This window comes from Meleagris gallopavo, chromosome 10 (assembly GCF_905368555.1).
Source record: "Meleagris gallopavo chromosome 10, MGAL_WU_HG_1.1, whole genome shotgun sequence".
Classification (NCBI taxonomy): Eukaryota; Metazoa; Chordata; class Aves; order Galliformes; family Phasianidae; genus Meleagris; species Meleagris gallopavo.
Window position 1 is genome coordinate 20,727,394 of NC_139413.1, and position 25,305 is coordinate 20,752,698.

Consider the following 25,305-nt stretch of genomic DNA (forward strand, 5'->3'; position numbering starts at 1 on the left):
CAGAAGACCAAGCAGTGCTATGGCTTTGTATTTGGTTGTAATCAAACTTTCTCTCACCATCATTTTGTCTCGTTAGAGCTGGAACAGATCTGTGGGTAATATGCACATTTTGGCATTGCTTACAAATTTCCCTGAAGCCAGTGGTGCGCATGGTCATGACTGCAAGAAACATCGAGCAGTGGAAACCAAAACTTAAACAATTGTTCTTTCTTTCCTGCTAACTTCCAAGCCACTGGCCGTTTTTATCCAGGCTCAAGGAGGGGAAGAAATGTCAAAAATAATTGCGATTGCAATTTCATAAGAATTGGAACAGAGTAGGAGCCACCTCCGTGCATTCTCTCTGAGTTTTGAGGTTCTGCTTGTTGTGGTTTGACAGCACTGGCTGATGCAAATGTCACAGAGCGCACGGCCCTCCGGTCAGCTGGGGATGTGCTGGCCCCACTGGGTGCAGGTGAAGTTGGAGAGCTGACCTCGCATCTGAAAGGGCATGGGAGGAAGCAAGATAACAAAAAACAAAATGGAGCCTGCAGGAAACCAGGTGTTCTTAATTCTGCTGCTTGAGAAGCAACTTGTAAAATTCTTTCAGTACTTCAGTATAAACATTCTTCTGTCTCTAAAAACGTTGATGTTGGTGGCCTAACTTTGGGCGATGTTGGAAGAACAGCTTTGTAAACACTTCTTGTAATGCTTGCCCTCAGTTTGGCAGAGGGAATGCCAGAAAGCTGATGCAGCAAAATGGAAGATCTTCCCACGTGCCTTTTTTTGCAGCATTCTGTGGTTGCCCCACCCTGAGGCTGCACTGAAAGGTTAGTGCAGGGAAGTGACGAGGGGTTTCCCTGGGCTGTAAATCCAGAAAGCAGGGAGGAGAGGAACCCTCAGATTTGGTTGTGAGTATTGAAGCAAAGCACATTTTTGGCATCATCTGCACTTGGTTTCTTTGCTTTCCAGTAGTTAAGACATTTAAAAAAAAAAAAAAAGTATTTTACAAGCTTGAAAGAGAGACTGTTATCTAATTGGCTTTTGGTTAGGAGAATACTGATTTCTAGGTCAATGTAAAACAAATGAGCATTTAAATTGAAGAGGAGCAGCTGTTCCAAAGCCCCTTTCCACAGTGCCTGGTTTTGTTAAGGATAATTATGTCTAATTTTAAATTATGATAGCTTTGAGTATTGAGCTTTGCCTTGTTACATCCACTACTCATTCTCCTTCATCTTTAAGAAACCATCATGGAGCTAGGTTTCTAATTTGATTTATTTTTCTGGCCTCTTGAATTGTGAAGAGAAATACAGTTTTAAAGGTTCTTTCAATGCTTTTTTGCAACTGTTGCCATGCTTCCATTTTCTTTTTTGAGATCATAAAACAGATACAATATTGTCTAGTGGGAAGATACTGCTGAGAAAAGACATATTTGTGTAAATGTGCAACATTTTTGTTTGTATTTTTAGCTTGAAAATGGAAACCTTAGGTTCTAGTACTGAAAAATTCAAGAAAGCTTTTCAGTTCTTATAAGGAAACATATGCTAAAGATGTCCTGGGGATTACATACTGCTTGTTTCAATTAACACATTGATATTTCCTGTCAGTTCTTGAGTCAAAAGCCGAGATGACAATTCAAATGATAAATGAATATCGTATTTTAACTTCGTACCGGGGAGCTTTGATTTATTTTCTTTTTTTTTTTTTCCCAAAAAGAAATAGCAAAAGATTTCAACTTTGAAGCTCAGTGTTGTCTGAGTAACTTGGTCACAGGTCTGAACTCTCTAAATGGCACCTATTGTAAATACGTAACCAAGCACATCTGTTCTTATAACTTGGTTGGTGCTGGACATGGTAGTGTTGTAATGACATGGAAACGACTGTGTGCATGAATTGAATTTGTAGTAAAACGTAATTATAGTTTGCAGTAACTGTGATAGACATATTTTTCAGTTTAATATGAAATCCCAACATTTCATACTGCTTTTACCTGCTGCTTTTGTGGAAAGAGGTTGCTTTCATATGCCTTGCATTCGATGGGCAATCCATCCATATTTTGTAGCTTTTGTAGAACCAGTTTCTGTGGCTAAATATATGATGGGCTGTCTGGCTTCACAGTGTCTTTTCTATGAGATTCTTGAAACTCCAACTTTTTTATAAACTTTTCAGTGAATATGAATAGTTTGTACTGGTGAAATGGGACAAGAGTTGGTGTTGGGTCCTTGAGCTTTGGTTCTTTCATATTCTGATTAAAGGTATTCATCGCTGATGTTGAAGTCCATGTCTGTAAAGGGCTGTGATAGAATCTAGTAAAGGAGCCCTGATTTTAGCTGTGTCATCGAGACACTTACTGAACAGGAATTCCATTTCCTGACTCTTAAATTTGCAGTGATAACTTCTCCACCAATCGTGAAATGTTTCATTTTGAAATAGGAGATGTATTTGAAATGTAACATCAGAGCAGCTAGTTTCCATTTTGTTCTAATGCCAGTTTGACTCCAGAACGAGAATGTTTACATAGTGAGTATAACTTCTTATGTAAATATTAAAGTTTAGTTGAAGATTCCTTTCCAAAGATGTTAGATTTGGAACATCTTACTTTGGTCTGGAAGCTTGTGTCTCTTCTGCATATACCGTTTATGGTACAGGATGAGAACAGTTGGTCTGTAGCTGAGTGAACCATTTCCTCCACCCTTGTCGACAGCAAATTTACATTTGTATGGCAGATGAGTGGGTGCTGCCTTCCGTGGTGGATCGAGTGGGGGATGGGGCAGTTTTGCACAGAAAGCTAAACCTGAGAATCTGAAATCAGAAAATTCACTGCAAAAGCATGATTATGGTGTAAACCTTGAGGATTTTAGGCTTTTTTTTTTCCTTCATTTCTTCTACCTAGAACCAAGCCTCATAACGGAGTTTATTGTGGTTCAGAATTATTTCCTATTAAGATTCATTGCTAATGCAGGGCTTTGCTCCAAAGGTCTTAGTTTCTCAAATTGCCTCTTGTAAATAGGCAGGAAATCCAGGAGCAATTCAGACAAGCTGTCAGGCGAGTTTCCTTTGGTTGACTGCCAAGTTTTTTTTCTTGTTTTTTTTTAAGTTACCTCATCAACCTTCCTTGTTTTGGTAGTCTGTCAGTTTGTCTCAAAGAGATACGTTTATAAATCTCCAGATAAACACAGCTTGATCAAAAGAAATAAATAAAAACCCCAAAATACTTAAATTTCAAATTGACAGTCAAACCTTTGGCTCACTTTGGTTGCACAGACAGACATTGCCAAAGATTTAAGAGAAAGATTCCATTGAAATTGTCAGCTGATAACCTTCTGGAAAGTGATCTTTCTTCACAGCAGGCAGTGTGTTACATGAGGAAATGTTATATCTGTAAGGATTGCCACTGCTTGGTGTCCTGTTGTTTTTAGTTTTTACTGAGGGGGAAAAAAAAGAAGAGTTCTGAATCATGAAAAATGTGAATTTTTAATCTGAATGTGCTAGATTTAGGGAATTGTTCTTTCAAAGGTTTCTTGATGATAAAAGTATACAACAAAAAGCATTGTATACATAACCAAAAAGCTGTGCTTATTGTGATCTGATTTTGCTCTGTGTGTGGCAAGTGATCCATGAATGGATGGATCTTCTTCACTGGATCATCTTGTGTGCTGTTGACTTCTTTCCACCATATCTCCACATTACAGGGTCCAAGTTGTATTGAGAGGATTTCTGTAGCAAATATTAAATATCACAAGTGGCTTAATGTGTCACATGGGTAAGCTGTAAATTGTCACTGGTCTTAGAACTTGGGAGTTACGAGTTTAAGGTGTGCAGCTATTGAATTTGTTTAAACTAGGAAGTACATAAAGATTTGGTGCACAGTGTAATGATCTGATTCCCAAGAGAGCACTTACTGTTTTTGCTTTTGTAGTAGTTGCAGGTTTCCTTTCTGATACAACGGTACAGACCTCAGAAGATAGCAGGATGCAGTGACCTGAAAGGACTATAGAGTCTCAACAAAACAAATTGCTCTTCATATTTTAGTTCTTAATAAGCTGGGTGAAACATTTTCTGCAAGTATTGAGTGGGTGCTACTAAAATGTAAGTCTGTAGAAGCTTGGAAGTGCACATGTATATGCACACAATAATATAGTAGATACAGATTCCTCTCTTAATTATCTTCCTCCTTTGTACTCTCTTTGGTGATTAGAAAATGTGAGTAATAGGTTAATAGCTTCACAGTTTCTCAGTTGTTTGCTTGTAAGATTCGTTGTACATAAGAACTACTTCATAGCGTCTACCTGTGGTCATTACTTTCCTGTGAAATTGGTGTGCCTTTAGTTGTCTTTCACTGATGCCATTCAAAAACCTTTGGGCTATAGAATAAACTGAAAGAATAGTTTCTTTGATTATACTGCAGTTATCAGATGGAAAACTTTGGTCATCTTCAGACATAGTTATTGGAACTGTTCTAAACTTTCAGATTCTTCCGTAAGATGAAGATCTGCTCAATGCTTATGTGAGTTGTCATAGCTGTCACCCCCATTTCAGAACTATTTTTCAATTTCCCCCTTTTCTGCTACTCCTAGTTCCTTTGTGGGCTTTGTCATTTAGGATGCAGTTCTCATTAGGTACCACTTATACACCTTCCATCTGAATAAGAACGTAGAATCATGGAATGGCTCAGATTGGAGGGCACCTTAAAAATCATCCAGTTCCAACCCCATTTCCATGGGCAGGGCTGCCACCCACCAGACCAGGCTGCCCAGGGCCCCATCCAACCTGGCCTTGAATGCCTCCAGGGATGGGGCACCCACAGCTTCTCTGGCCTAGAACAGTTATAGTGGGTTAGCCCATTAACTTGTCTCTGACAGACACCTGCAATCAGCTGCTAAGGCAGAATCCTTTCCCAGAATACTTGCAGCTATTTGTAGCTTTCTACCTTCAGCATATTTTTGAGAGTTCTTGGCAGGTTCTTCAACGAATTTGTCGGAAGGCTTTTAGCCATGCTGCTGAACTTTTTTTTTTTTTTTTTTTTTTTTTTTTTTTTTTTTTTGCTTTTTATGGCAAGAAATGCTACAATGTGGCTATTGTGTGAAGCATTACTTCCTTTTGTTTGTTTGGAAAGGGCTGATAGCTTCATTTAATTCACCTGGTATTGGAAAGTTGATAAGCTGTCCTTCCCTACTCATCAAGCTAACCATTAGAGGAACACATTTACTGGAAGGTCAAGGCTTTTTCCATTTTTTGATGTCTTTGAGTCAAGAATGAATAGCTTTTTTCAGAGAATGCTGCAGCCAAACACTATTTATTTGGGGCTCTGTACAGAAGGTCACTGGAAAAAACCTTATTTTCTGCTTATACAGAAAGTCACATGATGTCCATTTCAGACAGTGGTAGAAAATAATTGTATATATATATATTTTTTTGGCTCTTTTTTTTCTTCATTAGTTGAAAAAGTGCTGAGAATTAAGCCTTTGGCACAGCTCTGCCTTTCCTTCCTGATGCACAACAGGGAAATACAAGTACATCTGTTTTATAGTTTCTCAAAGAATGTAAATTGTCCTACATCGACTTTTTGTTGTCTTTTTTTCAGTTGTGCCCTACTTAAGATTTCAGTGGGAAGTGAAGAGGATCAGCTCTGGAATTGGTTAATGATGTCCAGGTGATCCTGGTACTTAACTGCCTTTGCTCCTCATCTTCTCTCCTCCTTGCAAAATCTTCCCCACGTTTCAGTCAGTGCAATAGAGGAAGGAAGCATTGAGTTAAGAGCTTGTCAAAGATTATTCACCAGTAACTTTAGAAAGACTGCCAAAAAGAGGGAGGCTAATATATATATATTTTTTTTTCCTTGAGTGAGGTTGAATGCAAGTAGATACTTTAATTCTTAAAGGATTGGAAGATTACGTGAATCCTCTCTTCTGATAAGCAGATATTATATTGGACCCTTCATAAATTGTGCCAGCATCTGGAAACTGTTGGAGAAATTTGTTGTATGACTTCTTATATAATTGATAAAGTTCTATTTTATGTACATGGGTTTCTTTAATATGCTTTAGTAATGCTTTTCTTAGTGAAATCTTTTCTGCAGGTATATTTTCATCTTTGATTGGAAACTCATATGCAGATCTCTTAATATGTTCAAATGATTGCCAAAGGATGGCACCGAATCTCCTCTCCTACCCTCCTTCATGATTGCCTTTGTGGGTTTTCTTCCTCTTGTGGAAGGAATAAGAGGGGAGAGTGGATGACCGTTAATAGTTAAATAGAACAATAGTTCTATTATAATATAATAATAATAGTTGCAAAAAGTAGTCTCCACATTTGAGATTTTTTTGTGGAGGTTTTTGATCTGCCATTTCAATCAGAATTGTTTGCTCTGAGGAAAGGAAGGGGAGAGGAAGTGGAGGAGAAACCATGCCTGCTTCTTCACAGCAGCTCTGATTGGGATCCCTGCTGCAGGAGCTGGGTAAGTGTGGCAGGCAGCCAACTTGAAAGCATTCTCCTCAAGAAAGCCTGAAACTTGGAAGAGAACAGATGATTCTCATGGTATTTTGAGATCCGTGCCAGCCTCAATCAATTATCAGTCACTGGTGAAGGCATTCTGAGAATTGGCAGTGCCTGAGTATTAAGGTAAATAATCCAGGAAGGATTAGATATTTATGTGCTAATCAGAATGTTTCCAATTTCATTGTACAAATAAGTGGAACCTATTTATATTAGATATAGTTATATCTATATAAAGGAACTATAAATATACACCATTGTGTTATCAGGCTTAGAGTGTTTGATTTAATGGTTGGTTTGGGAAGAAAATACTATGTGAAAGGTATTGTGTAATTGTTCAGATTGCTGGATTTCCCCTCCCACTGTATTTTATTTAGTGCAGGTGGCCTCAGTCAAGAAGGAAAATCAATGATCCAGCTAATCTAATGGCCTACCATAAACACTCATAAAACTTATTACAGACAAACATAAACAGCAAAATGCGTGTAATGTATGTGACTGCGCATGCCAAGATATTTCTGTGGGATTTTATGTGAAAACAGAATCTATTTGATGCTAATTTCTGCAAAGTGCAGTCATAGTCACAGGATTCATTTTCTGAAGAAGCTTATTTGCTGGCAAAATGCAGGAAGTAGCACTGAAATCCCTCACAAATATTATCACAGTCGAGAAATCCGACCACCTTAGGTTTCAGCTTGCTTTTCTTCTGGGCTTTAGCTGCGTTTTTCTGCTGCTGTTCTTCCTGATGCCGCATTCTCAAGTTCGCACACGGAGCTCTGTGTCTGGCACCACGCTTCCCACTTGGATTTGCAAAAGCAGATCCTGTGCCTTTAAAAGCAAGTGGCTCACCGAGTTGTTTGCAGCACAGCTTTTTATCCCGTACAGTATACTCCATGCAAATGAGCTCCCGCTCAGCCCTGCGTGGCTGCCTGCCCTGCTGGGGAGCTCACAAAGGCTCCGCAGACCTCATTCAGCATTCGCCTGTTTAAAACGGCAGATGGAAGGAGGTATCGGCGAGATGAGGATTTATTAGCTGCTCACAATAAAAGACCACACTGGCTCTGCAGAGGATCAGAGAAAGCCTGGTGAATGGGATTGAGTTGTATCTGCTTTCAGCTGACTTTACAATGATGCGTTTAGCTCATGTGACTCGGTCACTTAGCGTGAAGATCAGCTAAAGATTTCCATGTAAATATCTGCTCCGATAAGCACCAGCAACCTGTGTGCTTTTATGGAGACGTTTTTGGTTTGCAGCTGTCACAACTGTGGGAGCAGCAGCGTCTCATCGAGCCGTGTTTCGCAGCCGCCGCTCCGGGCGCATTGTTGGTGCGTTTGCTGAAAGCCCCTCATAAACACAGCTCTTGGTGAAGTTTGATTTCTTGTGTGTGCCTGCTGAAATCTGCAGAGGCTGAAGTTGGGCTGCTTTTAAATACAGTATTTATATTCAGAAGCTATAAATAGGCTCTTCTGAAGCTTTTATCTGGCGATGAAATCTGTTGCTTTAGCTTTCTGCTAAGAAATTGTAGGTCATTGCGGCGGTTGGCGATATTTGCAGCATTTCCTTTTTTCCCTCTCTGCCAGAGGAAGGACAGGGGTAGCACAAAGATTCCACGAGATGCTCAGCGATTGGGATGAACACATCTAGGTTTTTGTTTATTCCAGGGCTATTTGCAATAGCTGCAGCTCTTAGCGCCTTTTCTTTTTCAACACAGCTCCTATTTTAACACGCGAATGTAGATAATGTACAGCAAGGGAGAAAGTCTCTTTTGACCTTGCTGGAGTTGTCTGTGTGAAGGTACAGGCAGAAACTGCAGGACAGGCTGCAAAATTATCAGCCGAGTGCTGCTTTTCCTTTTTTTTTTTCTCCTTTTTTTTTTTTTTTTTTGCCTTTCCGCCATGGATGACGAAGAGGGAAGGGTTTCTTAAGACAGCTCTGTCAGTGATGAATAGATGAATGAATTCTTACGTGTTCAGAACTTGCAACATGTGTCCCCGACCCCTCAGCACCTAAGAGAGGCAAGATCTCAGCAAGGAGCTCAAGAACGCGCCGTGCCTGCTGCGTGTGAGGAGGAGAGCAGCATACCTCAGAGATAGCAGAAACAAAAGAGGGTGCGATGGTATCTCTGACATTGGCTTTGTTGTACAAAGGAGCAGAGGAATTCAGAATTGGGAAAACTAAATTTTATATTGTTTCATTGTGATTTTTTTTTCCTCATTTTAAGTATCTCCGTTCCCTCTCTGTCCATGGAATGAGTTTTTTAGCTGTGTGAGTGTGCAGGGTTTTTTTTGTTGTTGTTGTTTTTTTTTTTAAGGAAGTGTGACCTGGATTTTGTGAGCTTATTATGATCGGTAACTGAAGGCAGCTGTTGTAGTTTGCTGATCCCTTATGTAGCTGAAGTACATGGAAAGAAAACAAAAATAAGCATGTGGGGGATCTGAATTAAATTCCACTCTTTGGCCTTATGTGGAGCTGTGGATTATTATACATTTCTGGACAGTTGTGTATGTGAAGGGAAAGAGACATCCAACCTTGGAAAGACTTAGGGAAGTCAAACAGATTTTTTTCCAACGCGACCTGCTAAATCTGTCACAAAAGGGGCAGGCAAAATGACATACAAATAGTCAGAGACCCTGGCTGCAGTTCTTCATGACAGGCGAGTGAAAGACCACATCCTATTTTTAGAGAGTGGATGGAGGAGGGGCGGAGAGGGAAGAAAAAGTTTGAAAATAATGGACTTCTTTAACAGTTAGGGAGCAAAACTGGCCAGCAGCAAGGGAGGCAGCGCCGTGGGGATATGGATGACTCAAGTATTCTGCGGAGGAGAGGGCTGCAGGTAAGTGCAACTTCTCTCTGTTTTGTCCTGCTGCCTGCAGTGTCAGCGTTCTCAGAAATGATGACAGTCTTTCAGGGTAAATCAAGTCAGTATGTAAGCAGCGCTAGGATTTAAGCTTTCTTCTTTTCCCCTAGTACATGTATACTCATCATTAAAAGTAAGATTTTTTGCATGAAGTTATAAAATACATTTTGTTAACTTGCTTTAAATTTAAGTCTCATAAAGCCTTTTGAAAAACATTCTTATGGAAAAAAGCAGTGTCTAAACTGTAAGGCTTATCTCATATTTGAAACTTTGGTTTTGGAGATATTTTAAACCCTGCAAAGTGACTTTTTTGACTTGCCTCAGAGTAGCCATTTTAGCTGAGCATTACTTAGAAATTAAATGAGAAAGCAGAGTGAATATTTTTAATCTGTGTTAGAGCTATGCTTATTTATTACTTCAAATGCGTAGCAATCCAAATACAGATGAGTGCTACAGAAAAGCAATTCTTCAATACAAGTGATATCTATTTTTATATCTATTTTTTCAACAACTGTCATTATGTTGACACAGATTCTCCTGCATTTTGTTTTAAGCTTTAACATCCCAGTGAAGTTCTGTGAAATTGCAGTGCTGTGACAAACGTGGTGATCTGTGTCAGTGTCAATGGGGTGTGACAGCAGAGCCGATTCTCCCTGAGTAAAACAGCTGGAAGTGAGAGAGCTCCCAAATCTGGTGTGAACTGGAAATGGAATCAATTTTTGCTTGAAAGCACCATATTCCTTTTTTTTGCATTGTAATGTGATATAGCCTATTACATACATGCTGGCATAAATCATTGTTTATAGACCATGAAGCTTGCCTATTAAACAATAAACAAAACAGCTGACAGGCACGGTTAATTTCACTTCCTTTGAGGCAAGCGAATTCACTATTTTGAAATGCTACCATTCATAGTTTAGGGATGCTTTAAAGTCATCAAGGTGTTACTGTTGCATTACCTGAACGTGCTTTGTCTCACCATTTTAGTAACTGTATGTTTTGGTTTTTCTTTGTGCCAACCTATTAATTTTTCTGAGATTTTCTTTCATATAACGTGCTGCATCAATCACAGCACTACTGTGATGTGCTAGTTCATTTGCTCAGCATAAAACATCTTGTATTCCATTTTTCTTTAACTGAAGTGTATAGGATTGGGATTATTGTTTTCAGTGATGATGTGCTAACTACTTGGGACTTTGCTAAGAAAATTGTTTCTGACCAGAGAAAATCTAAATCATTCCCTATATGCTGATTGTTCAGAGCCTAGAATGTGAACTTAGAATGTCTGAGATGTTGCATCTGTGGGGGCGTGGTTTTTTATTTTTAGTAGGAAAAATTATAGTAAAATATTTCATCCCTTCCTTAATAATAAATGCTATCTAAGAAGTTGGTTCAACTCTGGAAATTAAAAAAAAAAAAATTCTAATATGTTTATTCTTCACTTTTGTTCTTTACTGTATGATATCACAGATTTGGGATGGGATAATTCTATAATGAAAGTCTGTTTTGACAATGTAGATAGAGGTCTAACTGGAGAATAACATTAATTGCACTGGTAAAGATTTCACTCAAGAAATCTTACAGTTTTGAAGCATGGTGAGAAACACATTAAAATTGAGTAAATATGTTAAGTGTTTTCAGGAAAGCCAGGGCAGCTCATTACACTAATGGAATGAGCTGCTACGTCGGGGCAGTCCTGCGGTTATTTCTGTGATCAGCAATAAGCCTGGAACTCACCCATGGATATTGCAAGTTTAATGAAGAGTTTGAGTTAATATGCCTCTCCTCTGTTTCTCTGCACCTCTGATGGGACAGAAAAAGCTCCCCAGCTTCCCTAAGATCCCAGTAACCCAAACTGTTTTCTCCGTTGCTCTGGAAGACGTTACTTTGCTGTTGAGCTGGAAACAAACGTGGCAGGTAATGGGAAGGGAATACTGCCATTACACTTGAGATCCCCATGGCTTCTGTGGAATGTCTCATGGTAAAAGTGCTTCTGGCGATGTTTAACTTTTCCTGCTGTCAGCCCTTCAAGCGTGTGGTTGAGGTGAAAGCCTTCGTACTATGAAGGAAGAGAGGAGAAAAGTTAATTCAGTGCCTCTTATGCTACACAGGATTGGCACACTAACACGTCATTGGCAAAAGCAATCCTCTTCATAATAACAATGAGAAATAAGTGCATTGCAACGGTTTTCATCCCATGTCAATGATTGTGCTAATTAGTCCCCAAAATAATCCTAAAAGCTTCACTGAGAAGCTTCTAAAAAAATGATTAAAAAAAAAAATCATTAATGGGGGGACGAGGGGGCGAAAGGAGAATAAGAAATCCTTGTGCTGGTAGATCTTAAAGCGGTTCACGTGATGAATGCCAGGTGAGGCACCCTGCAGCCTGAGCAGTGTATCTCTCCTCCTTGTGCAGTGTGACAACTGGGGAGACGACGTTCTTCCTTAGTGAAATTCATCAGGGTGCTTCAGGTAAGCATTGATCAGCACTGTGAGGCTGGAGGGGCCCAAATGTCTGCTGGTGACAGCAAAAGACATACTGGGATTGGTTTAACATGTGCAGCGTGATGGAATTTGATAATTTTAGTAGCCTTCCATGTTTACTGTCTATATGGGCTGCTGTCTGCACGTGCTTGGGTTGGTACGTGTAAATGATGTGTTTATGTAGGTGTAATTCACAGCTCCACCAAGAATGCTCAGAGGGTTAAGACAATGCACTGATAGGACAGCAGGTAGTAGGGCAGATGTGCAAGTCCACCAGTAAGTTAATGCTGGATTTATTTTCCATGCATCTTGGACTGCTGGGGGTGTTTCTAGAAGAAACTGTGGCTCACAAAAGTGACTATTGAAAACGTTCCTTAGGAAAAATTACAAAACCACTGGTTTGTGTTGGCTCTGCCAAGGCAATGCATTTTAATTAATTTTTTTGGGAGTCTGGGTGCTGGTGGTTTGGTGTTAGAAAGTCACCGATGAAAACAAATTACTTCCCCCTTTCAATCTGGGTGTTGGTGACTTTTGAAATAAACATCCCAGCCTAAATTGGGCTCTCTAATCCAACCCCTGAACTCAAATCCCTGCTAATTCCAAAGTGAGATTGAGTTACTCAAGGTCTTGTTCAGACTGGTTTGGAGTATTTCGAGGGATGGAGAATTTGCAGCTTTTCTTGGCACCTGTTCTGGTACTTACCCACTTGTGCTGTGAAAAATCTCATTTCCTTTATATTTAGTTGATAGAGAAGAATGTGTTGGTCAGCCTGCTGATACTGTTTCACATATAAACTGACTTTTGCAGATTAACGGAAAGGAACAAATGAATTATTTTCAGCAGAACTATGTGACCAGTGTTTCTGCCTTATCTCGATAACCTGAGATTCTTTATTTTTAAACTGAGTGGATTTAGACTTGTACTGATCCGGTTTCCCTGAGGTTTCAATGTTTTGTTTTGTTTTCGTATCTTCCTGTCCATTGGACATCTTAGTTGGTGGACTCCTGCTTATTGCTGGTGATATTTCATCTTTCTCTTGCTTCCTGCAACTGAGTCCTCAGCCTAAATATGATGAAACGCCTCTTTTGTGTGTTATTCCTGCTGCCTAACAAAAGCAAAGGAACTTTTTGTTTTCCTTTTCTCTGTCACTGCTGAGAGCTGTACGGGAGCCTGCAATCTGAAGGAGCAGGTGCCTTTCCTGTCTCCCAACTCTTTGTTCAAATCAACAGAAATTTCAAATTAGGCTGTTACTTCTTTTACTTCTTTTCACAGTGTTTCTGAAGTTCCTCTCACTTTGTTCTTTCCAGTTGTTTTGAAAATACTGTGGATCTGTTCCTTTCTCATTTTCAGTGGCTACCTGTTGAAGGACCTGTGGTGCATGACTTTCAGGTTCCCTTGTGTTCTTCCCTCACAGGCAGCTTGTTCTTTTCAAACCCGGTTCTTTTTGCCCTGTTAAAATAAGCCATTAGCTGTCACCACTTCATCCAGTTCTCTAAGAGATGTACGTGCACTTTTTCCTCATGCTTCTGTTACCTCTATTACCTGAAAAACACTTGAGATCACTGCTGTGTACTTCGTCTTCTCTGAGGGCCCTTTTCTGCTGTGATCCATGCTGTAAATGGCCTCGTGTGGTGTAAGCAAATAACCTAAAGAAGCAGCAATTGTTCCTATAGGCTAAATTAGTACATTTGTATGACCCGTATATATCACCTTCCTTGTTTCTTCAGTCTGTTTTCAGTGCATTCTGTTTGGTCTCAAACAGTGAGTGCTGACTGCTGGTAAGAAATAGCAAAATAGTGGAAATGAAGATCCAGGAGGAACAAACCAGATTTTCTCGGTGTGTATTTGTGTGTGTGTGTGTGTGTGTGTGTGTGTGTGTGTGTGTGTGTGTACACAAACATACTACGCACGCAGTTGACATAGCTGTGTGGTAGTATTGATGGAGGACCAAGAAAGTGCTTCTGATAATGGAATATTCTTTTAATTTGTGGACTTCCTTTTTGGCTAATGAACTTGGACTACTGGCATAAGTTACTCCCTAGAGACAAGTGGTAATGCAGATGTGGAGCTGCTTCTACAGTCCTGGGCAGAGAGCTGTGCATGTGGTTTTATTTATTTATTTATTTTTTATGTATCACGATGTAAATTACATTGTGAAGGTAGCTACAAATGTTTGAGGCTATCTGGGTTTGTTGTTGCTCATATGTGTAGAGAAATAGTGGGGGAAAAAATGTTTGGGGACGTTTGAGTCCCCGTGAAAATGAACTTGTATGTCGTCTCAGAGTGAAAATTGGCAGCAAAAAATTGGTGCATTGCTTTACAATAGCTGCTGTATGTTTGCTTTTACTCTTCTCACATATGTAAGAAATTAGAGTTTCTGTCCTAAAAATCTTACTTCTAAGTACAAATAAGGAAAGTAATGGAGAGTGCGGTGTGTCAGATTTCAGATGCTTGTCAGTCATTATTTGCAGTGTTTGTGGTACTTGAGCTGTTCTCAGATGTGGTCAGGCATTCTCAGCACCAGCGTTCTCTGTATCAGTGTTTCCTACATAGTGCTGAAATTCGAGTTAAGTTCAACTATTTAAATTACTTTGTTGGAGCCTTTTTTACTGGCTTCAGTGCAGATGTGAAACGCAGAGCCCATTACATTACTTGAATGTGTTTATCTTGGCTAGTGTTTTCTACTCCACAGCACGTTCAGCTAAAATAGAACCAAATATAAAACCAGCAGAGGGATGTTTCTCATTCTAAAGATAAATCCTAATGCTTTCTTTGCAGGGAGTAAAAATCGGGCGTGGAGGAGGTCTGGGGAACGCAGACTGCTGATTCAAGGCTGCTGGAATTCATTGGCTAGTTGTATCATAAGCAGCTTCTGTCATGCAGGTCTGCTGTCGTGGTGCTGTACGTTATACCCTACGTAACTACGCTGCATTGTAGGACTGCTGGCTGGTGAGAAGCATTGCTGCTGTCGGTGGTGCCTGCCTGGCACAAGCTGGCACGCTGGCTGCCTTTCCAGACCTGCTGCTTGTGGTTTCCTCACAGTGGAGCAGGAAATGGCACCGTGTTTGGGCAGCACGTGCTTCTGGCCTCTGCTCTGAAGACATAGGAAATGTACTGAGGGGAAAATGTGAAAGCTTGTCAGAATAAAATGTCCTTGAGATATGGGCAGGGATAAAAGGTTAAATGGTTTGCTCAGACTGAAAAAATACTTTTAGCTGCCGTCTTCAGGGTATTGTTAAATTGGTCTGATAATTTGCTATACTTATGCTTAAATAACTGCTTTCAGTTTGTCAGCAAGGACTTCATGAATGCTTGTATAGCTGAACTAAACTTTTTATTTTCTGCTTGTGTGAAAAGATAAAATGCCAGTAATTAATTCTTCTGCTTCCGGAAGAAAGGTTTTGTTAGCAAATGACTGCAAGAAACAATGGCTGTATGTGTGTGCATCTGACTACAAGGAGGTGCTGGACAAAGGAGTTCTTCCCAAAGATAAGCAGTAAAATCTTTTTCCAACATTTGGCTTGAAGGCATCTTCTTGGTGAACTCTCGCATTGCCGTGCTATTTTTGTTGCTGCTGGTAGTCACAGGGCTTGCCATGTGGTTTTTGCTTGTTTTCCTAGCCATTAGCTGCTGGGGTGCTTCACGTGGGTCAATATCGTTTCTTTTTGTTCTTGCTTAGTGACAGAAATCCCAAATCTTTAAAAAAAACAGAACAAAACAAAAAACCTGTTCTCCAGCATAGCAACATAACATGCTGCTGCTGTGCTGTTTCATCTGCTTATCTTTAATAGTCTTCACTGCTTACGCAGACCCGCTTACCTCTTTAATGAGAAGCTATGTCCTGCAGCGAGGCAGCATGGATTTTGCTTCTAGGCTTATGTCATCGGGCTGCAAGTTGAAACTGGTTAAAGCACTTTTTGTTATTTTCCTGTCAGTTCTGCTGATGGTTGCCTCTTCAGTTTCTCTAATGTGCTGAAGGGCTGCTCTTGTTGTAGAAAGAAACCCGAGTAAAACATGCTAAGTGGAAATCTAATTTTGAAAAGCTATCAGGATTGATTGGGGGCAGGTAGTAGCCTTGTATTTTCAGGGGATAAAGATGAAATATCTTTGCGTTTTGAGTACTTGTAAATCCTGGCTACTAGACAAATAAATGCCAAAACTATATGATGAGTTGTGATGTTTTAATAACACCTAGGAAACGCTATCTTAAATGTCAGGAGACATTTACAGCCAGCTGTAAATACGTGGCAGTATTTCCTGTATGACTTAGTTTTTGTTTCTATTGTACTTCAAATTGCTCTATGCAAGCTGTTGGTATTTATGGGACTTCTGTGAGTTGGTGGGATTTTGGCATTTCTGGAAGCAAAACAAGATAGGCTTTTGGAGGTTGTTTTGTTTTTAAATATTTAGAAGCTATTATTAAAAAAAAAAAATACAGAGTAACTGATAGACACCAAAATGGCTGTGCAGAATGTCTCAGTGGTGGTATTTAGTTGTTGTTCTCTCAAGTATGTCATACTGAATCTTCAAATAGGGTTTATTTTGAAGAGTTGCATCTCCTGGATGTTTCTGGTGCGTGCTTGGCACAGCAGGGAGAGGTGGTAGGGATCTGGATTTCTTCATTCAGCAGCTGTGTGAGGAGCAGTCTTTGTGCCCACCAGGGCACCGCAAGTGCAGCTGTGGTGCTTTTAAGTCAGGCAGTTCAGGTATTGCTCTTGGTTGGTGTTCAGCTGTCTGGATATTCTCTGAATTGTCAGTTCTGTGAATATACATCAGAGGCCTTTTCACTTACAGGAGCAAACTGTTGAAGGTTTAGGTACTCATTCAGGAATCAGAGAGATGAGGTTGGTGTTGGTGGACCTACTCAGACCTTGCTGGCTGTGAGTGGTCACATTTCACCTTGTTTTTCTTAACTACCAAGTGGGTAAATAGTGTAACTTCACTGCTGCATGAAACAAAAGCCACCAAAATACACAAAGTTCAGGTGTATGGAAATGATTTATTTGACTAGTTTTACAAATAGGCATTTTCACTTTACTCATTTTTGTGGAAAAATGGTATTTGTATCACAAATAATGCAGCGCAGACTTCCTTAATAGTGGCTTATGGGCTTTGAAATCATCTTCTCTTTATGGAAAACAAAGCACTTCTTGTGAGTCAGAGTTTAAAAAATGCTACATTTCTGCATCTTTTCATGTGAATTCGTTGGAAGACTGATATTAGAATATTAGAAAGCTAATTTCAGTCTGAGTTTAATTGTTGTATGTATCGTAAATAGATTGTAAATGGCAATTTACATAAATGTTTCTGTATGAGTAAACTTTGAAGTTTCTCCTTTTGCTTTAAGGATCAAGAACGTTATCTGGTAAAGAAAAAAATATATATATTGTTTCAGATTTTGATGGTCTGTGTTCTAAGACTCAACCTCACTTCCCTGTCAATAAAACTGCTGCAGTGGACAGTTATGTCTGGAAGGCAACAGTCCATTCTTCCTCACATCCCAACACGCTGCTGTCTGTTGCAGGTGTTTGAATGGAGTGCTCTACTACAGTTTTTTTTATAATATAGTGAATAAATAGTTCAATTCCTCCACCTTCCTTCCACTTCTAGCAATAGTCAATTAAGGATTCTTATTCTTCTTTATGAAGTGATTGCAATTATTTATTTGTTCTTGTTTGTCTCTGGAGATTTGTCATTAAAATGGTGGCTTTGGAATTAGCGGCATTTTTCCTATAAGTGCTGACAAAGAGTTTTCTGGATGGAAAATGGTTCAACTTTGTGTTGTTTTTTGCTTTTTTTTTTTTTTTTTAACCTATTTTTGGTCAAATTTGAAAATGGCTCATTTTGCTAATGGCAATGCTCTTTAAAAATCAGATTGTTTTAGCACAACAGATGCGTTTGTAGCTGGAGATTTCTCTTTCCAAAATGCTCTTGGATATTAGCATGATAAAATCATGTTTGGAATGAGGATGAATATAATTACTGCCTCTTGTATGGTATAGCTTAAACCTCATATAATTACTTTTAAAGTCCTTTCATCGCAATAAGAACATATTAATTGACTTTGACATTTATCACTTGTTTTATATCAGCATAGGCTAATAAATGCCGCTTGTACTGGCAGCCAAACGATGCGATGATATCAGCTGTCATTGAGGTAGGTTAGTGCAGTCCACGCAAAAGGTCCTTTCTGCTCCGTCTGTCCCACGATCTGTGGCTTCCACATCTTGAGTCTGACTCTGGGCTGCATGGTCTGAAATAGAACAAGCCAAACCCCTGCTCTTCTCCTTCCCAGCAAACATGGGGGGATGCAGCCTATTAGGAAGTATTTTCAGCTCCATGCTGTTTTTTTTGTTTTGTTTTGTTTTTTTGTTTTTTTTTTTAACTAGCTTTGGGGGTACATAGCGATCTCCTTCTCTGTGAAAATGTGTGTGAGTTAACTTTGTTTTTGATAACTGTAGCGAACCATTTGATCAAAGTGGAAGAATGTGAACTGACTGGAAGAGAGATTCCCCCTCTGGGGGCAATTTCTGGATACCTGTTAGGAGGGGATTGGGATCTTAAACAGCCAGAAAAAAATTAAAGGCCAGAAGAATGGATTGTGAGTGAGATAAGGGCAAGAAGAAGATTAGGCACAACTTAAACAGGAGTGTAAGTGGTTTTGCATTTTAGACTGGCGTGAGAATTATTCTCCTTAGTGGCTTTGAGTTAAGTATTTTTCTGGCTTTTGTCTTCTCTCCCTTTAAGTGTGAGTGCCCTGCACCTTCATTTTCTCCACTTGTTGACTCTTTTGGTTGTGTAAATCTCTGAGAGCCACATTTAACCCTGGCAGTTCTGTAGCACTCTGTGTCTCAAGACATTTATTTATAACACCCAAAACCTGTTGTTTTTGAAGTGGGCAAATAAGAAAGTTTTCTTTCTTTTAACAACTGCATACGAGGGAACAATTTTGCTGTGCTGGTGACTGCTTGCTTGTAAATGTTAATAGTTTGACAGTGCTGAGCTGATATTTTTCTTCTAAAGTGGCTACCACGAAGAAAGCCCCTCAGGGATACGGGACTCCTATGGAGTTTCAGAAAGCAATGTTGTGCTTGATTAAGTTTAGACAGATGATGGAGTGATGTAGTAAAATCATTTCTGTTAAGGCATAATATAACTTAGAATGCAATGCGGTACCGGTGGGACTGATAAAAATGAAATACTAAAGAAAAACCATGCCCTTACATAGAGCTTTCAGCAGCAGATGCAATAGATGTAATTCAGTTGTGTGGTGCTGGAAACATAACATTGATTTACCATGAATCAAGAGAAATAGCTTGTACCTTGCCTGCTTGAATGGGTCGCAGCAATCTTAGTGAAATGAGTTACCTAAAAATGGGTTGGTACGAGAATTCCTTCTCTTTGATAGGGGTGGGAGATGGCTGTAGGTAGGTGAAAGCAAAATAAAATAAAAAATGAATAAAATCCTGAGAGATACTTCATGTGTAACTGCTGGGAATTGCCGACTTTCCCTGTACCTGAATTGTACGTGAAAAAATAGAATACCTTCCAAGTTAGTCCTCCATAACCTGCATGAAACTGAAGCAGAGGTTTAATAGAATGAGAGCTCCTTGTACTATTTGCACGAATTACTTGATCTCATTGCGTAGCATCTGTGTATGACAAGATAACTGCTTTTTTTCCTGTTAAAAAATAAAAGACAAAATAGCACTTATGGTACAGCAGAACTTGCAATAACTTTCTGGGAAGTTAGCTCTGTTACTGTGTGGCTTGTGACGGCTTTCTAGCTTTGACTTCTCTGAGATGCAGCAATTCTCCTGCTCTGAACCAGGTCAGTTACTGGATGAAGTGATTTCTGTTTCTTTATTGCGTTTTTGGAGCTGATATGAGGCTAACAAACAAGTTTACTACCTTCACCTTACAACTAGAAACAGATACGTTTTCCTAATGTTAAAAAAAATCAGTGTATGGCTGTTTAATCAATGGATATATAGATTGGTGTGTGTGTGTGTGTGTGTAGTGTGAGTATGTGTATATGTGTGTGTGTTTATATATGTATATATATATACATGTATATATATATGTATATATATATACACACACACGCACACACACATATATATATATATATATATATATATATCCAGGAGCTTGGCTAATATAATTTATATTGGAGAAATGAGAGAAAGTCACTCACCCTGTCCTGGGCTTGCGAGATGAACTCCTGATGGAGCAGATCTCCAGAGAGATCCTTCCCCAGTGGCAGTCAGCTCTTAAATGGGTCTAGGAGAGGTGGAGCCAGGCTCCACCCCTTCCTGCAGCACAGGTGATTTGCCTTCACCTGTGCTCCCGTGGCTGACTCATTGCTCGCCTCAGGTGATCAATCAAAGGTTCAGGCCGTGATTCAGCAGCCCCATACAATGGCTTTTATTCCTCTCCTTAATTTTCAGGTGACTCAGGTTTCTGCCTGAAGTACAATTAATTTTAAATACCATTAATGTAGACACTGATACTTTAAACAAAACATCATAGTAGGAGTACCTTTTGTTCTGGTCACCTTTGTTGTCCTGCTTCTCTCTATGTGCTGCTCAGTAGCATTGGGTAAAACTCAGTATGTCAGGAAATGTGTATTTATTTTTTTATTTTCAAATTTACAGAAATTCTGCAATTGTGGACAAAAAGCCTTTTCATGGGGGCTGCATCTCCCTTCAGTACTGTACATTTAAGCCACAGTGTGCAGATGCAAGTGTTGTGCAGGTGAGATTGAACAGCATATCAGAATAGCGCCTGTTGTAGAATAAGGCTTGATGAGAGGCTGTGTACTTGTTTGTCCTATTGCCTGAAGTGCTAAGGCCTGCAAACTGTGGAGTTTAACAGGAATAACTCAAAGTATTGGCAGCAGGGTGCAGTGAGCAAGTGAAATCTGACCACTGGGGGAGAAGTGATGCTTTAAATGGAGCTGTTGCATATTTGGTTATTCTCAGCTAGTCAACTCAATTTCTCCCCGATATTCTTGGTGAAAGATTGCTGCTCCTGGGAGGCAAATTTGAGAAAGCAATCAAATAAGTCCATTAGGTATTTCAAGAACCCCCCCTGCTCTCCTGAAGGGGGAAAAGAAATAGAGCAAGATATTTAGCTCTAAAAGTAAAAATAAGCTCCCCTGGTATGTGAGCTGGGTTTCTGGATGTTTGGAAAGTGTTTTTATGGAATTAATTGATTGGGCTCTTTTTTATTTTATGAAAGGAGAAAGGAGAAAAAACAAAAACAAAAAAAACAGTATTTGTTTTCATGAACCAAAAACTGGCATACATTTATTGTCATCTTGTGTGAAAGAAATGGTTACGTGGGGTCACCCACCCTTGTTCCCCATCCTTTGTATGTGAGAGCAGTAGATGCTCAAACAGTTGGAGGTGCTGAGTCAGCATTCTCTACTAGAACTCTTGGAAACAAATGGAATTCCTATTTGACGGCTGTGTTACAAGCAGGTAAAGGAATTGTATCGGTCCCGTATGAGTACAGGAAAAAAAAATCCAGTAACTAAATATCAGCCCCCATTCTCTGCCACTTTGCCTGGGATTGCAAAAAACAAAACAAAACAAAAAACAAAAACAGAATGAAACCTTTTCATGGGTGTAACAGGGATTGATGTTACAGCTAAAAATTGCTTTTAGATACAGTATTTTGGAAGAACGCAGAGCAGAACCGTACGGTTTTACTGGTCTGTTACAAATCTCATTTATACCCTTTCTCACAGTCTTCTAACTAGGCAAGCAGATGTACATAATCATGGTAACTTTTTAAATCAGTTTGAAATAACATTCACTTTACTGTTGAACATTTATTTTCTTTTCCCTTCTGAATCTTATGTTTGGGATTTATCTTGTTGATACACCCCGTCCCTAGAGGCGTCCAAGGCCCTGGGCAGCCTGGTCTAATATTAAATGGGGAGGTTGGTGGCCCTGCCTGTGGCAGGGGGACTGGAGATCCATGATCCTCGAGGTCCCTTCCAACCCTGGCCATTCTGTGATACCTTCTGTAGCACTTCATAGCGGCCAAGAGAGCGCATCGGAACATAAAATGAGAAATGATGCAAAGAACAAAATTACGTGTAAATATATACTAAGCTGTAGCAGGAGACTCCTCTTAATTCCTTGAATGGAGTCAACGTTTTCCAAACAGGGCATAACTTAAAGGGTTCTGCTTGGAAAGTGCAAACTAGTCAGAGTAACTTTAAAGTATCAGTAAAAGTAGAGATAAACACCCACAGAACTGAACGTGGCACTGATTTTCAAAGGTTAAAATTTTAAATAAAATTCAGAGGAAATCTGTTTTAATTAAAAGTAAAGCAATGAGTTAATAGAATAATGAGAATATTGAAAAGGTAAACCAAGGGTGGGAGCTTTAGGAACAGAAAGACCACCCACCCACCCACTCCCAGCCCTGAATCATTACCTTTCTTTGTGCTGTATGGTTAAAAATTGTTGTCTGGATTTTCTAGCAAAACCGACAGGAAATCACATTTTAATTAAACACAAGGAGCAGAAGGTAAACCAAACTCAAGCAAAACATTAGCAAAATTGAAAATAAACATATTCTGCCAGACCTTGGTTTTGGCATATGTGCCTCTAAATGGAGTATAGTGAAGGAGAATTCCAGTATGTGTAGCATTAAGTAGCAGTGTGTGTTGGGAGCTGGGTTTTGGTATTGGCCAGGTGATAGAAGAACCCTGATAAGCAGCAGAAGGTTTCTGCAGGCTGGAAGATGGGTCCTGAGATCTGGGAGGCTGGTTGTAGATACTGTAAGGGCTTAGAAGGACATTGAAGAGCAGTGTCTGTCACCTCTCTGTTTCGCACTGATATGAGTTCTTTCTTGGGTCAATGATACATAAACTGAACAGTCTGAAACCCAAAATAAGATATTTGTCAAACCTGCTAGGCAGTTTTCATCTTCATAAACTGAGCAAACATCCAAGTAACAGTGCAGTGTTTAGAGGTGGTTCACCACTACCACTGAGAATTAAGATGATGGATTACTGAATTGTTGTTCAATAAAAATGGGAGTAGAAATTACATGCTCAACTGCTAAGATCAGGCAGCCTAAACCATTTGTGTTCAAAGTCGAATCACTGAGTAGCAGGCAAGTTCTTGGGCAGAAGATTCGAGGCAAAAATAAGAAAAATCATAGGAGCTTCTAAACCATTTTATAATTTTTAATGTGAAAAACACTTAAAGGGATTTACTCTAGAAATGTTTTTCTTGTCTTTTATTTGCTTCACCAGAAAATTAAGATGTGGTTAAGTTCTGCTTCCCATTTTAAAATCCATGTTTGAGTCTTCAAAATGCTTCTGTGGGCTATTTGCATTATCTTTTTACCTTCTAAGATGATTTGTAAATTGGCTTCAAATGGAAGAAAGGTTGCAATAAAAGTTGAATCTGATCATATGGATATACTGTCTTTTGAACGTTTCTGGAAGCAAATCTTATTTTGCTGCTTTAATATGTTTGAAGTTCAAATTAATCTTACACCTAGATTAGCATTACTGGGATGTGATAATGGATTAAGTACTGATCTTTCTTGCCCCCTGTTTCATCAGCTGCTTTCTTCTGCAGGAGTGGTAATTGCTTTGGAATGGAAATCTTCAAATACTATTTTAGTTGATAAAGGTTTGTGCAATATCCATGCAGATGCTCTTTTTAATTCGAAAGGATTTTTCTACTATTTATTTTGACATATGTTAAATAGCGTAAGAAAGATCAGAATGTGAATCACAATTCCTTAAAGAACTTGTGTAATAGCTGTTTGAGTAGACATATAAAATCATAACGTGGAGCTCAGCTCATGAAAATTTCCAACTAAGAATATGATTGCCAAGCAAGCACTAAAGCATTTATCATGCTTAAAGCACCCCAGGATTGACTATAAACAAAGTAAAACTATCACAAGGAATCAGTAGCCAGTGTCGGATCGAGATGAAAAATACAAACATTAATACTAATAATATTAGAAGAAAAGTGCTAGCACTACTAACGTGAGTAAGGTCTTCTCTTTCTGATTCAGGTAAAAATTCATCTGTACTATTTTGATCTGGAAGATGAAAGACATAGCTGCAAATCTGATGGAATTGCAACCTGAGAACAAATAGAAACAGAAATCAGCTTTCAACATCAGATGAATTCACCAGAGCAGGAGAGTGTTAACCAAGTTAATGAGTGTAATGTAAGTAAGGCTTGTAAAGGACATGCGGCTGTGCATCTAGCTAGCTTCTGCCTCTGAACTGAGAGGTTGCTTTGTTTCTTGTCCTTACCTGATCCTTGCAGTGGTTTGACTGCAGCCTCAATTACAGAAACAAGAAAGTTTGGGATTTAATTGAGAAAGAAAACTGTTATTCTTCAGTGACAATCTCAAGACAACGCAAAAAAGTTCACTGCAATTTGTAGGGGCAGCCAATATTCCCTTTGTTTTATGATGGTAACTTTGACTTCACATAAAGCATTAGAACTTTACTGGCAGCAAAATATTCAGTAAGAGTACTAGTTAAACACAATTTGAGCTTATAACAGAGAAAACCATAGCAGATGACAACGAGCGACCAACAAGCAATATCAATTTACAAGAAATTGCTTTTTTCTTTTAAGTGTGTGGTTACATTCTGATGCATAATACATAACAAGCTGATACTGAAAGAGTAGCCAAATATTGTTTAGATTCTCTTTGTCCCCTGGTGGTGAACAACATAGAATTTTTAAGTATACAAAGTTTTAATTTTTAGGAGTGCTACAAGATACCGATTCATTGAAAATCCAACAGTCAGCGTTAGATGATCTGAGATGATCCTTCCTCAGTTTATAAAGCTTGCATCTTTAGTACTGAGCTGATCGTGAGAGATCTGCCACTTTCTTTTCATTGCATTATTAATGGTAGAGATTAATCAACCAGTGTATTTCCAAAGTCTGTATCATAAATGTGTAAAATGAAGCTTAATAATAACCAAGTTAAAATTAAATATTTTCATTAATTGACATTAAGGTGCTCATCCTTTTTTTTTCTTTTTTTTTTTTTAATAGTGAAAGCTTTACTGTTTAGAGATGCAAAACCCCTAAATAACCACTGACAGTAATAGCCAGTAGAATTAGAGTCAGATTAACAAAGAAAACCTTTGGATTCTTGGTAGGCTCTTTCTTCTCCTGGGAATAAATCCTGATCCACAGCATTTTCTCCAGCAGTTTGATTCCTAGTCTTGAAGTGCATCCATTTGTAAAAATGTGGTGATCTACCTCCGTCCATCCCAAATTACACATTCATGGCTTAAGTATTTCAGCTGGGATCGCAGTGTGTCAGCAGCAGGCAGATCCTCCGGTAGCCTTCACTTGGTGAAAAGTGGAGCTGGTACTTGTGCAGCATCTCCCTCATAAGATAAGTTGAAGTTATTAAGAGTGCAGCTGAAAAGCCAAGAAGGTTGTACATAACTAGAGAGGGTTCACTGACGATGAGC

At 39.2% G+C, this 25,305-nt stretch overlaps 1 protein-coding gene across 10 annotated transcripts in view; it reads left to right on the forward strand.

Moving 5' to 3' along the window:
- The window catches only part of MAST2 (microtubule associated serine/threonine kinase 2), a 164,164-nt gene that overhangs the window by 31,199 nt on the left and 107,660 nt on the right, over nt 1-25,305 (forward strand). For 2 of the 10 annotated variants that reach the window (XM_085232028.1, XM_085232032.1), the window contains exon 1: nt 23,967-24,029. The exons of 6 other annotated variants lie outside the window; for them this stretch is intronic. In XM_085232028.1, the coding sequence (XP_085088154.1) occupies nt 23,982-24,029 (48 nt within the window). In that variant the 5' untranslated portion in view covers nt 23,967-23,981. Of the gene's footprint in view, nt 1-9,217; nt 9,306-23,966; nt 24,030-25,305 lie in introns of those variants that run through there. 2 more of the 10 variants (XM_085232036.1, XM_085232030.1) reach the window with 2 other exon arrangements.